The 15,598-nt window shown below is 36.2% G+C and overlaps 1 protein-coding gene across 1 annotated transcript in view; it reads right to left on the minus strand.

Moving 5' to 3' along the window:
* Window positions 1–323: 323 nt before the first annotated feature.
* Ccdc102b (coiled-coil domain containing 102B) overlaps window positions 324–15,598 on the minus strand; it is a 72,482-nt gene continuing 57,207 nt past the window's right edge. The window contains 2 exon segments of the mRNA XM_076554693.1: window positions 324–1,071; window positions 5,166–5,172. Of these exon segments, the coding sequence (XP_076410808.1) occupies window positions 863–1,071; window positions 5,166–5,172 (216 nt within the window). The 3' untranslated portion in view covers window positions 324–862.

Genomic DNA, 15,598 nt, shown 5'->3' on the forward strand with positions numbered 1-15,598 from the left:
TCACTATATTATGAAGAGCACACAGAATTTCCCAGTCTTCACTGCTCTTCCACATCTGAGCACAACCTTCTCCCAACTGATCCTTCCTATCATCCCATAATAACTATTCTGTTTTTAATTTCTATGAGGTCATTTTTTTGTTTTAGTTAAATTTATGAATGAGGTTCCTGAAGTCCTTTTCTTTCTATCTCTGGTTTATTTCATTTACCATAATGATCTCTAGCTCTATACATACTATTATAAGTAACAAGATCTTCATGTTTATACTTCTTGAATGTAAATATATTATAATAATGTCAGTGGCAGAATTTAATTGATAATAATAAAAATAACAGTATAAAAGCAAGTAGTTTTCCTGAATAATTGAATGCACTTGAAATAAATTTATATTTTCAGACAATTTCATAAATCAATATGAAAGACTCTATAACAGATGGTAGAAAACAACAAGATAACACCTTCCTAGGTGGCCAGAATGGCTGATTAATTATTTTATGTAGTTGTGGCCACTAAATATTTCACCATTAGTATGTTTCCAAAAGCATCTGTTGTACATCTCAAACTTCTACAAGAGAAACTTAAAAGAAACTAAAGAGCTGGACCTAGTCACTCATGCTTCTAGTGTCAGCTCTTGGGAGGCTGAATTAGGAGAACTGTCAGTACTCTGTGATCAGTAGGCTACAAAATGAATGTGCCCTGTCACAAAAGTCCAAAGAGAAAGAAGGAAGGGTAGGAAAGACAAAAAATAAAACTAGGAAACCAGTATCATTTAGATCCAGGTTTTCTGTGTCCTGTTCTGGATTTTATTAAGTTCACCATTTGTAAGTGATTTCAAAGATTTCCTTTAGATGAGATTGATCTTTTAGCATCCATTTTCCTGTCTGTATAGCCTGGAACTTGTTCCCTTTATGCTATGTCCAGAGAGAGGAAACCCTGCCTTCCCGAGCTCCCTTCTACCAAATCTCCCTACACCACTCTCACATTTGGTATCTTGGATTTTTTCCAGCTCTTCATAATTCCATTTCCATAGAGACAAAGCTGCCTCCAGTTGTTCTACTTCTTTTTCCAAAGCTGCGCATATTCTAAATAATTTAGGAAATAGAACAAAATACAGAGAACTTTTAAATAACTTTAAGAATCCATCAAAAATTTTCTATTTCTCTAACTTTTTATATTTATCATATAAAAATTTTTCCAACTATTCAAATATAAAATTATTAAGACGTGATTAATGGGCAGTGGTGCCACACACCTTTATTCCCAGCACCAGGGAAGCAGAGGGTCTCTGTGACATCAATGCCACCCTGGTCTACAGACTGGTTTTTGGGCAAGTCAAGGCTATACAGTAAAACCCTGTCTCAAAAAAAAAAACCAATAACGATGATTTGTACTTTATTAGCTTTGTATTACTTTAAATGTATTTAATTTGTAAATGTTAGTATTGATTTTCTGCCTGCTTTCTCCTATATATCCTATCTTTCTCTCATTTGTATATTTCTATACATAGAAGAATATTCCATATTCTTTTAATGTGGTCTTTAATCCAGTTGCCTGCTGTGGATTAGAATCCCTCTAGTTGATACAGAATATGAATCAGTGCTTCTTATTTAGTGTTAAAAGTCCATTCTTAAGACATCAAGGTGACATGTGCCTATAATACAAGCAATCAGGAATGCAAATAGGGTTTCTCCAGAGCCAGTCCATCCTCTCTCAAACCAATGCATCCACTGTGCCACTCTAAAACCACATTGAGTCCTGATATCCAGGACCTCAGGTACAGAACTCCAAAACCAGTATACCTACAAGGCCTCCAGAAATTAGCACCTTTATCATAATGTTCCCTGAAAAAAACAACTTGGCTGATGCACAAGTCAATGACTACTAAACTCAGAGGATTAAAAAAAATGCCGGAATGGAGACCAAAGCCACAGCAATTGAATAAAATAAGAAAATATGAAAATAGAATTTAATAAAAAGATAGAAACTCTGAAGAAAAGAAAAAGTGAAATAAAAATTGAAATGGAAAACTCAGCAACTCAAACAAAAAGCTCAAAGGAAAGTTTCACCAATGAATTGGATCAAAGAAAAGAGAGACTGTTGGGTCTTAAAGACAAGGTAGAAGACCTGATTCTCTCAGTCAAAAAAATATTACATTAAAAGATAGAAATGAATAAATTCTCAGATACTATAAAAAAGACTAAACCTACAAATTATAGGTATAGAAGAAGAAACTTAGATGAAAGTCACAGAAAATATTTTCAACAAAGTTATAGAAGAAAATTCCCCAAATCCAATGAAAAGAGATGCCTGTCAAGATACAAAAAGCATACAAAATGACAAATACACAAGACCAGAAAAGGAATTTCTCACATCACCTAATAATCAAAACTCTAAATGCACAAAACAAAGAAAGGCTATTGTGTTGTGGATATCGTTCTGTATTAATCAAACACTGATTGGCCAGTGGCCAGGCAGGAAGTATAGGCGGGACAAGGAGAGAGGAGAATTCTGGGAAGTGGAAGGCTGAGTAAGGGAGACACTCACAGCCGCCGCCATGACAAGCATCATGTGAAGACACCGGTAAGCCACAAGCCATGTGGCAAAGTGTAGATTTATAGAAATGGGTTAATTTAAGATATAAGAACAGTTAGCAAGAAGCCTGCCATGGCCATACAGTTTATAAATAATATAAGTGTGTAGATGTAATCATTTTATTAAATAAGAAACACAAAGACAATGCAAAGATGAAAGCCCAAGAGGTCAGAGTGATAGCTAAGAGCTAAAAACCTTACCCTTCACTGCCACCACTATCTTCCTCAGCAAGAGACATACTTCCTGTCTGTTTGTCTTTTTTTTATAGACTTTCTATTCTGTCTTCTCATTGGTTGTAAACCCAACCACATCCTCATCACTGCCTGTCTGTACAGATCTCCAGGTCTGTACGGTTGGTATTGAGATTAAAGGCATGTGTCTCCATGCTGGCTGTATTCTTGAACACACAGAGATCCTAGCTCTGCCGCCCAAGAGCTGGGATTAAAGGCATGCACCACCACCGCCCAGTTTCTGCTATGGCTTACTATTAGCTCTGACCCCCGGGCAACTTCATTTATTAACATACAAATATAATCACATTTCAGTACAATTAAAATATCACCATATTTTATAAGTGGGCTGTTGGACTGCCAGGGCTTGGTGGGACCCAGAGAGAAAACTCTCTAGCTACACTATTGAAAACTGCAAAATAAAATAACAAAAGACCCCTTTACATATCAAGGCAAACCTATAAGGATAGCACCTGATTTTTTTAATGAAGACTTTGAAAGCAAGCAAGACCTAGACTAATGGTCTACAAGTTCTGAAAAAACATAGATGCCAAGCTAGACTGCTACACCCAGAAAACCTATCAAACTATCTATGGCAGAAAAAAAAAACTATTTAAGGAATTTATAAGCCATATCTATAAAAAATGTAATAATTCTGTTTAAATAGAATATTAAGCATACAAAGGAAGGTGTAAAGAATAAACAATTCCATAGTAGTTCTTCAAAATAAGAAAACAACACCACAAAAAGAAAATAAGAATTGATAAAACCTATTCAATGACTCTCATTATTAATGGTCTATGTCTTTTTTTTAATTTATTTTATTTTATTTGCATTGGTATGAAGATCCCCTGGAACTGGAATTACAGACAGCTGTGGGCTGCCATGTGGGTGCTGGGAATTGAACTCAGGTCCTCTGGAAGAGCAGCTAGTGCTGGGCCATCTCCCCGGCCAGTCTATGTCTTAATTATGGCTTCTATTACTCTGATGAAACATCATAGTTCAGTGAGGGAAGTCGAGGCAGGAAGGAGTAACTCAAATCCAGATGGGAACCTGGAGGTAGAAGCTAATACTGGGCCATGGAGCAGTGCTGCTTAGTGGGTTGCTCTTCCTGGCCTGCTCAGCCTGCTTTCTTACAGAAACCAGGAACACCACCCCAGAGATGCCCCCAGCCAAAAGGGACTGGAACCTCCCACATTAATCACTAACAAATGCACTATAATGTTGCCTGCAGACCCATCTTATAGATCCATTTTCTCAATTGAGGTTCCTTCTTCTCAGATGACTCTAGCTTGTGTCAAGTTGTCCTAAAATCTGGCCAGATGGGTAAATATTGTGAAAATGTCCATTCTACCTAAAGCAACCTACAAATTCAACACAATCAAAATTCAAATACATTTCTTCACAGAAATTGAAAAAATATTTTAGATAGAAACACATACATACAAACACACATGCATGCATGCGCACGCACATGTACACACACACACACACACACACACACAAGCCAAGACCAAGTTGAACAATGAAAGAACTGCTTGGAGTATCACCATCCCTGATTTAAAGTTATACCACAGAGCCATAATAATAAACAGTCTAATACTTGCATAAAAACTGATGCATTGAAAGCATGAGGTTTTGACATTGTTATTTAATAATTCAAATGATAGTTAATTTTTTTTTTTTTTTTTTGGTTTTTCGAGACAGGGTTTCTCTGTGTAGCTTTGCGCCTTTCCTGGAGCTCACTTGGTAGCCCAGGCTGGCCTCGAACTCACAGAGATCCACCCGGCTCTGCCTCCCGAGTGCTGGGATTAAAGGCATGCGCCACCAATGCCCGGCTAATAGTTAAAATTTTTAACTAGTCTAAGCTTTTCAGAGAAACTTCACCTTAATCTAAAAATGTTATGATTCCTAAAATAAATATTGACCCTAATAATGTTATAAAATTCTTTCAGTAATATTTTCAGAGAGTTTATAACAATTTCAAGAAAACAATTTCAAAGTATATATTAACTTTGAATTTGTTATGTATGTAGGTAACCCAAAGTTACTATATATGTGTGTGTGTGTGTATACAAATGTAAATATACATATATGTATATATATTTACATATGGTTATAAATGAATGCATTAAATAGGAAGTTAAGAATTGAATATATAAGTAAAATATCTAAAGTAATTTCATGAAATAAAAAATTATGTTGCAAAATGAAATTGAAAACTATTATGATTTCTTTACTTCTTTAAAGTGCATTAGTAACACTTAAAATACAGTGATATATATATATATATATATATATATATATATATATATATATGATAAATAAACTAATTGTTATAACCAGTTTTCTTCAAAATAATATATTTTTATTATGTGAAATATTGCAACCTGGTCAACAGAGTTATAAGAAAGGTAATTAATAAAACTTTACTAAATGATAGTGAGTACCTGAACACTTTTACAAAAGCCCAATTAAATAAAGTTGAGTGCAGTACCTTAAAGATGTTGTACATCTGCTTGCATGCAGCAGAGGGGACTCTATGAATCCTTAATTTTCTTTTTTTTCTTTTTCTTTTTTTTTTTGGTTTTTCGAGACAGGGTTTCAGGGTTTCTCTGTGTAGCTTTGCGCCTTTCCTGGGACTCACTTGGTAGCCCAGGCTGGCCTCCAACTCACAGAGATCCGCCTGCCTCTGCCTCCCGAGTGCTGGGATTAAAGGTGTGTGCCATTACCGCCCGGCTAATTTTCTATTGTAATGATTTTTTCTATTTCAGAGAAGTTTTTAAGTTTAATTACTCTTATAGTTGAATATATTATCTGAAATGCATAGTATGAAGGGTGTGATTTCAATTACAAGAAAGTAAAAGAAAAATACTTAACCTAAAAGATGCTGTATATTTCATACCATAATTTTAAAAATAAACTTGTCGGGCAGTGGTGGCACACACATTTAATTCCAGCACTCGGGAGGCAGAGGCAGGCGGACCTCTGTGAGTTAAAGGCCAGCCTGGACTACAGAGTGAGTTCCAGGAAAGGCACAAAAGCTACACAGAGAAACCCTGTCTTGAAAAATTAAAAATAAATTAATAAATAAATAAGAAACTTATTAAGATAAAGCCAAAGAATAATACCTTTAATATGGAAATATAAGCTTTAAAAACCATAATACTAAAATACATAAAAATTTCAGGCTGTAAATGGTAAGCTATGAACAAAAGTTATTCTGTGAAAAACTATGATATTATTTCTGTCAATTTGAAGAATTTGTTATCTATTATCATCTCATAATAATTAGAAATGTAATCTGAATATCTAGCAGGAAGATTTCAAAATAACCCACAGGGATTAAAGGTCTTGTAACATTCATATCTGAGAATTCTGATCACTCTAAACTGTGAAAAAAATCATTGAAAAAGTACCTAATTTGAGTTTTCTGAAAGTTTATACAAAAATCAAAATGTTTGCCAATTGAAAATTACTATCTATTCTCATAACAGTCTAAAATCTAGTGTTTTTATCATCATCGATAACAGTTTATGCAAATATATTTTAATAAACAATATATCATCTTGTATTTGCATTCCTGTCATGTATGAATACACCCTTTAATTGAAGCAACCAAAACCACAAATATTAATACCTTGAAAATTCTTTGGAAAGACAAACAAGAAAAATGGAGAAGTCAGAGATTCAAAAGTATTGATGGTAACACCAAAGAAATATTCCAGTGAGCCTCCCCTAAGGTCCACAAAGCCCACATAGCCCTCAAGACCAGGAATTAGTAATTTAGGGTGGTGACCCTGGGAAGCAGAGGCTTCTCCCGACTCAAGAAACAAAATGTTGCTCTGCCTTTATCCCCTTCCTTACATCTACTTCTTAAATTTAAGATGGCTACCTAAAGTAGTTGCTCCTAGATCATTGGCAACTCATTAAAAGGAAGAGTGTGGTAAGAAAATAGTCATTTTCCTAATCTGTGTAGAGAAATATACCATCCTGTGAGATAGAGGATTGCCCTAACACACAATAAGCCAATATAGAATAAAAGTACACTGGTTATTTTAATACTGACTGTAAGTACATGAAGGAACTAGGACTTCTATCTAATTTTAAATATTACATTAAACAAGAGTAAGCTGATTTTCATACTATTTCACATTGTGATAGTTGAATGAAGATTCAAAAAAATAAATATTTTTCTAAATTCATGTTTCTAAAAGCATATGTTAATCTTTGAAGTGCTGTTATTTAGCTGTACCTTTATTCAGTGTTCCTAAATCTCATTTTTAAAGAAAAAATTCAATATTTGATGAAGTAAAGAAAGACAATAAGCATATTACTTCTAAACAAAAAACAAATTCAGGAAATCAAATAGGACTAAAGTTTACTTTGAGTGATACAAAGCAAGTCTTTTACACAAGTAATTCAGCTGTTTGTTGTTGAATTTAAAGAATATTGCTTTACTTCAAAATGACTGGTGAAAATATTTTACCTAAAAGTCTATCTCACTAATGACCTTCCATGACTAAACATATTTTCCTAAATGTTTAGTGTTGTTGGAGAGCTTCTCTCCAGGTTCCACCAAGCCACACAGTCCCACAATCCACATATAAAATAATCATTTAGACATTTATATTACTTATAAACTGTATGGTCATGGCAGGCTTTTTGCTAACTGTTCTTATATCTTAAATTAACAAAAAAGAAAAGGGGAAGTACTGTGGATATTGCTCTATATAAATAAAACACTGATGGCCAGTGACCAGACAGGAAATATAGGCAGGACAAGGAGAGAGGAGAATTGGGGAAATAGGAAGAAGGGGGGAGAGACACTGCAGCCACCACCAGGACAAGCAGCATGTAAAGACACTGGTAAGCCACCAGCCACATGGCAAGGTATAGATTTATAGACATGGGTTAATTTAAGATATAAGAACAGTTAGCAAGAAGCCTGCCATGGCCATACAGTTTATAAGTAATATAAGCATCTGAGTGATTATTTTATATGTGGATTGTGGGCTTGGTGAAACCTGGAGAGAAGCCCTCCAGCAACAAATGGCGCCCAACGGCTCCAGTTTCCACCTTAAACCTGAGAATATTTAATAACCAATTCTAAACAGAGCCAAAACCAGGTTCCTGCTTCTTGTCTCATACAGGCAGCTAGAGCAGCCTGCAGCGGTCTCATACACCGCAAAATGCAGGTTTGAACACTGGCAGGTTCCTGGCATGTGCGTTTGACCAACAGTATGGTGGGAATGAGGCGTCTGCCAGCAGCATATTATGCTGTGTGGTAGATTTAGTCTTTACTAGTATTTAAAAAAAAAAAAAAAGGTAGCCGGGCGGTGGTGGTGCACGCCTTTAATCCCAGCACTCAGGAGGCAGAGGCAGGAGGATCTCTGTGAGTTTGAGGCCAGCCTGGGCTACCAAGTGAGTTCCAGGAAAGGTGCAAAGCTACACAGAGAAACTCTGTCTCAAAAAAAAAAAAAAAAAAAAAAAAAGAGGTTTCTGGGCTACACGCAGCTTTGATAAAAGCATAGACCTACTATTTCTGAGACTTGATGACACCCAGAGCTGGAGAAAATGTACCACCACCATGTTGAAAAGCTGAAGGGGGCAGAGCCAGCAGCCACAGTGCTGTTTCACGCTTAAAAGGCTACAGTTTAAAGCAATAGGTTCGCAATAAGACTGATTCAGATGAAATAGTTTATAATACATGTAAAAATGTACGTAGGCTTAAATATATATATATACCATTATATAACAAATAGTATCTAAAAATAAAGTGTTTAAAAAAAACAGTAAAGGTAATAAGCCACATAAAGATGGCTATCACACAGAAAATCTGGATTATGTTGTCTTTGATATTCGTAACTACACAAAAACATTTGATTATAAAAGCTGTTCAGTTATGCCAAAATGTAAATTTTAAAGGTACCTTGACTTCAAAATTTGGATATAAGGATATGTTACTTTGGAAAAGAGGTTCTGCTTTTGTTTCCACAGAAAGCCAGAGGCTATGGATTTGTTCCAGATTAAGATACATCAGGTCGGACCAGCCAAGACCCCCTGAAAGATCTCTGATGACACCATGGCCCAGATGATCTAACATCCAGAGCAGTTTCAAGGCAACTGGTTCACACAATACAGCCTCACGGACTACCCCATAGGCCTAAAATTTTCTTTGCGTCCCCATAAGATACAGCGCCCCCCTCCAACAGGAAGTAGTACGAGATGCTATGCCCAAATTCCCAAATATACCAAGCTGGCTTTAGAGGTGGAATTGGCTCACTCCTCCTCTAAACCCAGACATATTGCTTTAAAAAATGGTTAAGAGATTCTTGTGTCCCAAATCAAAAGAGCCCTCTGGTGTGGGACAGAAAAAAACAATATTTTTATTTAAAACAGGTTGATTATAAATGTGATCTCTTTCTAAAAAAGAAAAGGGGATATGATATAGATATATAGGAGGATATAGAGATGATAAGATAAAAGGATAGATTAATGAATCTACTTTTAAAGAACAACTTGTTTAAAATGTTTTACATAGGTATAGATTTTAGTTTATGTTTAAAATATTTTACATTGGTATAAATTTTAGTTTATTGATACAAACTTGAAGTTAATTTTGTTATACTGTATATATATTTCTATTCTTGTTTGAGGTATTATGTTTAACTCATTTAAAATTGTAATGGATAATTAAAAATAGATTAATAATTAGTCATCTATGATAATCATATTTGTAGCCATGTTAGTTAAGTCTTCTAGGTATACATAGATATATTTCAGATAGATAGGTAATCTTCAAACACTTCATAGACCTGGAGAATATGGCATTTAAATAACTTAGAATTCTGTTGACATGAGACACAATTGTTCCTGGCTACACCAATTTGATCCGGCGAGAATGCTGGGCTTCTAAGACATTTCCATTTGAAAGTTTGTCTTCTTGGCACAAAATGGCCTACTGGGCAAAGAACTGCCCTTGCCTTGACTATTGACAGTAAGAAAGCAATGCTGTCCTTTCTGGACAAGCGGGACACAAGGAAAGCAACCCCTGTACTCTGCCAAGACAGGATAAGATGGTCTTTCAGAATTCCTGCTTATGAAAATGGTCTGTCAGATACTCTAGGCCTGTAGCCAATTTAAATGTACCAACAATGCTGAGAAACATTAGGTGACTGTCCAGGCTGCCAGCTGTCTTGGTCTACTCTTGCAAGATTCCCAAAAGTTGCTTGCATCCATCTACCATTTCTCAGGTATCATTGTGTTCCTTTTCAGGTCTTTGATGTGGTTAAAGACTAGATAGTTGTAATTTCCTCAGTTATGATAAAAGATAAGTTAGATATAAAACCTTAAACTCACAAATATAAGATAGACAGGACATCTTCTTTAATATTGTAACTGTAATTCATGCTTGATAATTGTTTTGTTATATGTAATTTTACCATGTTAAAGTTAAAACCTTCCTTTTTAAAAAAAGAAAAAAAGGGGGAAGTGCTGTGGATATCGCTCTATATAAATAAAACACCGATGGCCAGTGACCAGACAGGAAGTATAGGCGGGACAAGGAGAGAGAATTGAGGAAACAGGAAGAAGGATGGAGAGACACTGCAGCCACCACCAGGACAAGCAGCATGTAAAGACGCCAGTAAGCCACCAGCCACATGGCAAGGTATAGATTTATAAAAGTGGGTTAATTTAAGATATAAGAAGAGTTAGCAAGGAGCCTGCCATGGCCATACAATTTATAAGTAATATAAGCGTCTGAGTGATTATTTTATATGTGGATTGTGGGACTGTGTGGCTTGGTGAAACCTGGAGAGAAGCCCTCCAGCAACAGTTTAGATGCACCCAGATCACTAAGAGCACGAAGTCTCTGACTCATACTTCTAGTCATCAGAAACACAGACATCTCAGTGCAGAGCTTCCTCATGCAAACTTTGAAAGCTCATAACACTATAAACAATACCCTGAACGTGAAGAGTACAAAAGCTTAGTATATTGGGGGCGAGGGGGCAGCTAGAGAGATGACTCAGCAGTTAAGAACACTGGCTGCCATTAAGAGGATTAGGGTTTGATTCCCAGCACCCATATTGTGGCTCACAACTGTCTTTAATGCCAGTTCCAGGAGACCTGCCACCTTCTTCTGGCCTCTGCTAGCACCAGGTACACATGTGGTGCATGGATATACATGCTGGCAAAACACCCATACACATTTTCAAAAATTTTGAAAGTAATAGTAACAATTTGAGTACATTTTCTGAGATTCTGCTGGTGATGGACAACTGTGGAAATGGTCTCCTGAGTTTTCTTTTATTGTGCACTTGTCAAGAGAACAGTGTAGCTAGGTGGGAGCATAGAGAAAAATGGATTCACATATTCTCCATTGAAGCCACACACTCACTGGGACTCCTTGAGGAATATCTAAACATTAGACAGATTGATGATAACATTATACAATTAGGGAACAATTCTCTTGTGATATTAAAATCTGTCACTGGTTCATATGGACTGCATACAGACACTGATCTAGGGACATGGAACCTTCACTTAGGATGTCTATGGCGTTGTTTCTAAGGAGGACAGTAGGGAGATGGAATGAGATTAAAAAAAAAAGCCTCCCTCTATTATTTTCCATCCTATCTGTGTTTTAAAGTGAAATTTCTGAGAACTAGAGAATTCACTTACTCTAAATATTTTCAGTGCATTATGGGAAGTAAAATTAAATGGATTTTGTATATACACTTGTGGAGTAAATGTTAAAAGTGAACATACGTATATTATTAAAACTGGAATGTTAAAATAGGAAATGGTTGCATCTCAGAAAATGCTACACATAAAGTTAAATTCTTCAAGCAATAAAATTGCAGAAGTCTAAAGATTACTAAGAGTTCTAGATCTAGATGAAATTGTTAATATGTGCAGTTGAAAACCCATTCAACTATATCCTTTCTTTTTTTTTTTTTTTTTTTTTTGGTTTTTTGAGACAGGTTTTCTCTGTGTAGCTTTGGAGCCTGTCCTGAAACTCACTTTGTAGTCCAGGCTGGCCTTGAACTCACAAAGATCTGCCTGCCTCTGCCTCCCAAGTGCTGGGATTAAAGGTGTGTGCCACCACCACCCTGCCATATCCTTTCTTATATAACTATTCATTGTCTTTATAAGGAATTTATCTTTGATAACAGTGTAATGTGTATTTTCTACAGGGACTGACTGCCATTAAAACAACATTGCTTCTCTGTGTACACTTAAGACAGTCCCTTACAACCTGATCAATACACTCTGAGGCAGCAGGACTGCAAAATATACTGGTCAAATACAAGTATTGTAACAGATGCCAAGACTCAACTCAAATCAGCCACCAGATATGTGAGTGTGAGTCTTTAGATCTCTGTAGTTGGAGGGTTTCTCCAGTCCTGCCAGGCCCCCACAGTCCCACAGTCTGCTTATGAAATAATCACTCACAAGCTAATATTAATTATAACTTCTTGGCCATTAGCTCAGGCTTATTACTGACTAGCTCTTACACTTAAATTAACTCACAATTCTTATATATGGTTAGCCACATGACTTAGTACCTTTTCTTAGTTCTACCTTGTCATATTGCTTCCTCTGTGTCTGGCTGGTGACTCCTGACTCAGCCTTCCTCTTCTCAGAATTCTTCTTGTCTGCTTATCCTGCCAATACTTCCTACCTGGCTCCTAGCCAATCAGCATTTTATTTATCAACCAATCAGAGCAACACATATTCACAACATACAGAACGATATCCCACAGCACTTCCCCTTTTCATTTTAAATAAAAAGGAAGGTTTTAACTTTAACATAGTTAAAATTACATGTAATAGAATAGTTATAAAGCAAGAATTAGCTACAATTTCTAGTCTATATTTGGCAAATTCAAAGAAAATATTCTATTTATCCTTTATTTATGAGTCTAAAATTTCATATCTAATTTATCTTTTACTGTAGCCAAGGACAATTATAACTATCTAGTCTTCAACTACATTAAAGACCTCAGAAGGATATAATATTACCTAAGTAAACAGGAAAAGCAATTTCCAAAATTCTGGAAATGACAGAGACAGCTGCCTTTCTGGACAGTCATCCAATTTTCCTGTAACACTGGGGCATCCATCTTCAGCCAATAGACATGGAGTTTTTTAGTCACTTCTCCTTGTGTCCTGTGAACAATTTAGAAGTCTCCTTTGTGAAGCAGGAATCTGAAGAACCATTTCACCTTGCAAATTTCAGTGGTCACCTTTCTATGAGTTCTGCATGTCCAGTTTATATAACATATTATCAGCAGTCCAGACAAGAGCAGTTTCTTGTCAAATGGCTATTTTTGCCAAGAAGAAGATAAACTCCATATGGAGTTTCTCAATGTCCATCCTCCTCTTTGAAGTAAATCAGTGCTGCCAGGAGGAGATGTGTCTCACTGTCCAGAAAGCCTAAGTTTTTAAAACATTTTAAATGCCATATTCCACAGGTCTTTGAAGTGTTTGAAGATTACCTACCTAATTGAAATATATCTATGTATACCTAAAAAACTTAACTAAAATGATTGTAAGTTGATTATCATAGATGACTAATTATTAATCTGTATTTCTCAACTATACATTACAATTTCAAATAAGTTGCACAAACAAATCACTTTAAACAAGAGTAGAAATATAAATACAGTATGGAAAATTAACTTTAAATTTGTATTAATAAACTAAAATCTATAGCAATGTAAAACATTTTAAACAAGTTGTTGCTCTTTAAAAGTAGATTCAATAATCTACCTTTTTATCCTATCATATCTATATTCTATCCCCCTTTCTTCTTTTAGAAAGAGATTGACTATGACCAATAACAATTTGTAACCAACAGCCTAAATAGACAAACATCCATAATCCATTTTTTGGGAATATGGGTGTAGTGTTCTAGGCTACTTCTTGCTGATAGGGGGCGCTGGTCTTATAGGGATCCTGACTAAGAATTATAGTTAAATCTTGGCTGTGGCATCTGTGAGGCTGCATTGTCTGAGCCAGTTGCCTTGAAGCTGATCTGGATGTTGGATCACCTGGGTCATAGTGTCATCAGAGACCTTTCAGGGGTCTTGGCTGATCAAATCTGATGTATCCTAACCTGGAACAAATCCATAGCCTCTTGCTTCCTATGGAAACAAAAGCAGAGCCTCCTTTCCAAAGCAACATATCCTTAAACACAAATTTTGAAGTCAAGATCCCTTTAAAATATATATTTATATTGGTTTAACTGAACAGCCTTTATAATTAAATATCTTTTTGCAATTAAAAATCCCAAAGACAATATAATCCAGACTGTGTGTGTGATTTCCATCTCTATTGGCTTAGCTTTTATATTACTTTTACTTTCTCTTTAAAGACTTTATTTTTGAAAACTTTCTATTTCTTTATATAATTGTCTATCCTCTTCCTCTCTCTTCCAAGCCTACATGCATGCATTTTTATACATAATGTAAACCATTTAGAGGTTTATTCCATCTGAATCTGTCTTTTTGTAAATCTATTCCTTTAAACTGCATCATGACTAGGACTGAAATGGCAGCTTTGGCAGCTGACTTCGCCCACTTCAGCTTCCCAACATGGTGGAACTACATTTACCACCAGCTCTAGGAACCATGCTCACAGCCAATTCTGGGAAACAGTGGGTCTATGCTTCCATCCAGTAGCATGTAGTCCCAAAAAACCTTTTCTTTCTTTCCTTTTTTTTGTCTGTACTAGCAAAAGCTATATCTACCATGCACCATGCTGTGTGGCTTGCAGACACCACTGTGTACAGTGGCAAGAATCCACCATGCTGCACTCAATCCCATATGCCATGAACCCAGCATAATGTAGCTCAAGTACACATGCCACAATGTCTCTGTACCTTGACGTCTCTATATCTCGACCAGCATAAGACATGAAATAAAAAGCTATTTGGGGCTCTGTTATTATGTGTTTAGAAGCCTTTTTTTCTTATATAATATTATATGGACCAGCCTTAATATTATACATCCCAGGGGCTCAGGAGAGAAAACTATGAACGGTGAGGACTATTTTTAGGAAATAGAATCTCAGCACACTTAGCTCTTAGTCCAGTCATTTATTCTTCCAAATCTTCTTCTCCATCCTCCTGCACACTAGGAGTCCCATTACATATATACTTACAAGCAGTAATCTCTTGGTTGTGCAAAGCCAGGTTTCCAGGGTCAAAAGGAGGGGTGATAAGAATCACATAGAGGAGCAGTAATTGGTAATTATCATTTGCAGCCCAAAAGGGAAGTGACTGATGGGGAATGAATTAACTAAAGGCTAAATTCGGGTAATATCCTAGAAGAGGGATCTTAGGTGCTCAACTATAATCTTAAGTGTGATTGGTAGAAAATGTTAAGAACCTATAAGTTGTTAGGTCAATGGAAGAAAATAAAACTGTCTTCTTTTTTCCTGTGGCTCCTATCTGTCCAAGTTATCTCCCATTTTTCTGCAGGGTAGGGGAAAGTGTAGCTAGAGTTTTCCTGCTTTGCCCACAGTCAGGACAAATCTTTGTCACCCGCCAGTCCCACAGCCGCTCAGACCCAACCAAGTAAACACAGAGACTTATATTGCTTACAAACTGTATGGCCGTGGCAGGCTTCTTGCTAACTGTTCTTTTATCTTAAATTAATCCATTTCCATAAACTTATACCTTGCCACGTGGCTGGTGGCTTACCGGCGTCTTCACATGCTGCTGGTCATGGCAGCGGCTGTAGTGTCTCTCTGCCTCAGCCTTC

This window comes from Peromyscus maniculatus, chromosome 19 (assembly GCF_049852395.1).
Source record: "Peromyscus maniculatus bairdii isolate BWxNUB_F1_BW_parent chromosome 19, HU_Pman_BW_mat_3.1, whole genome shotgun sequence".
In the NCBI taxonomy this organism is placed as follows: Eukaryota; Metazoa; Chordata; class Mammalia; order Rodentia; family Cricetidae; genus Peromyscus; species Peromyscus maniculatus.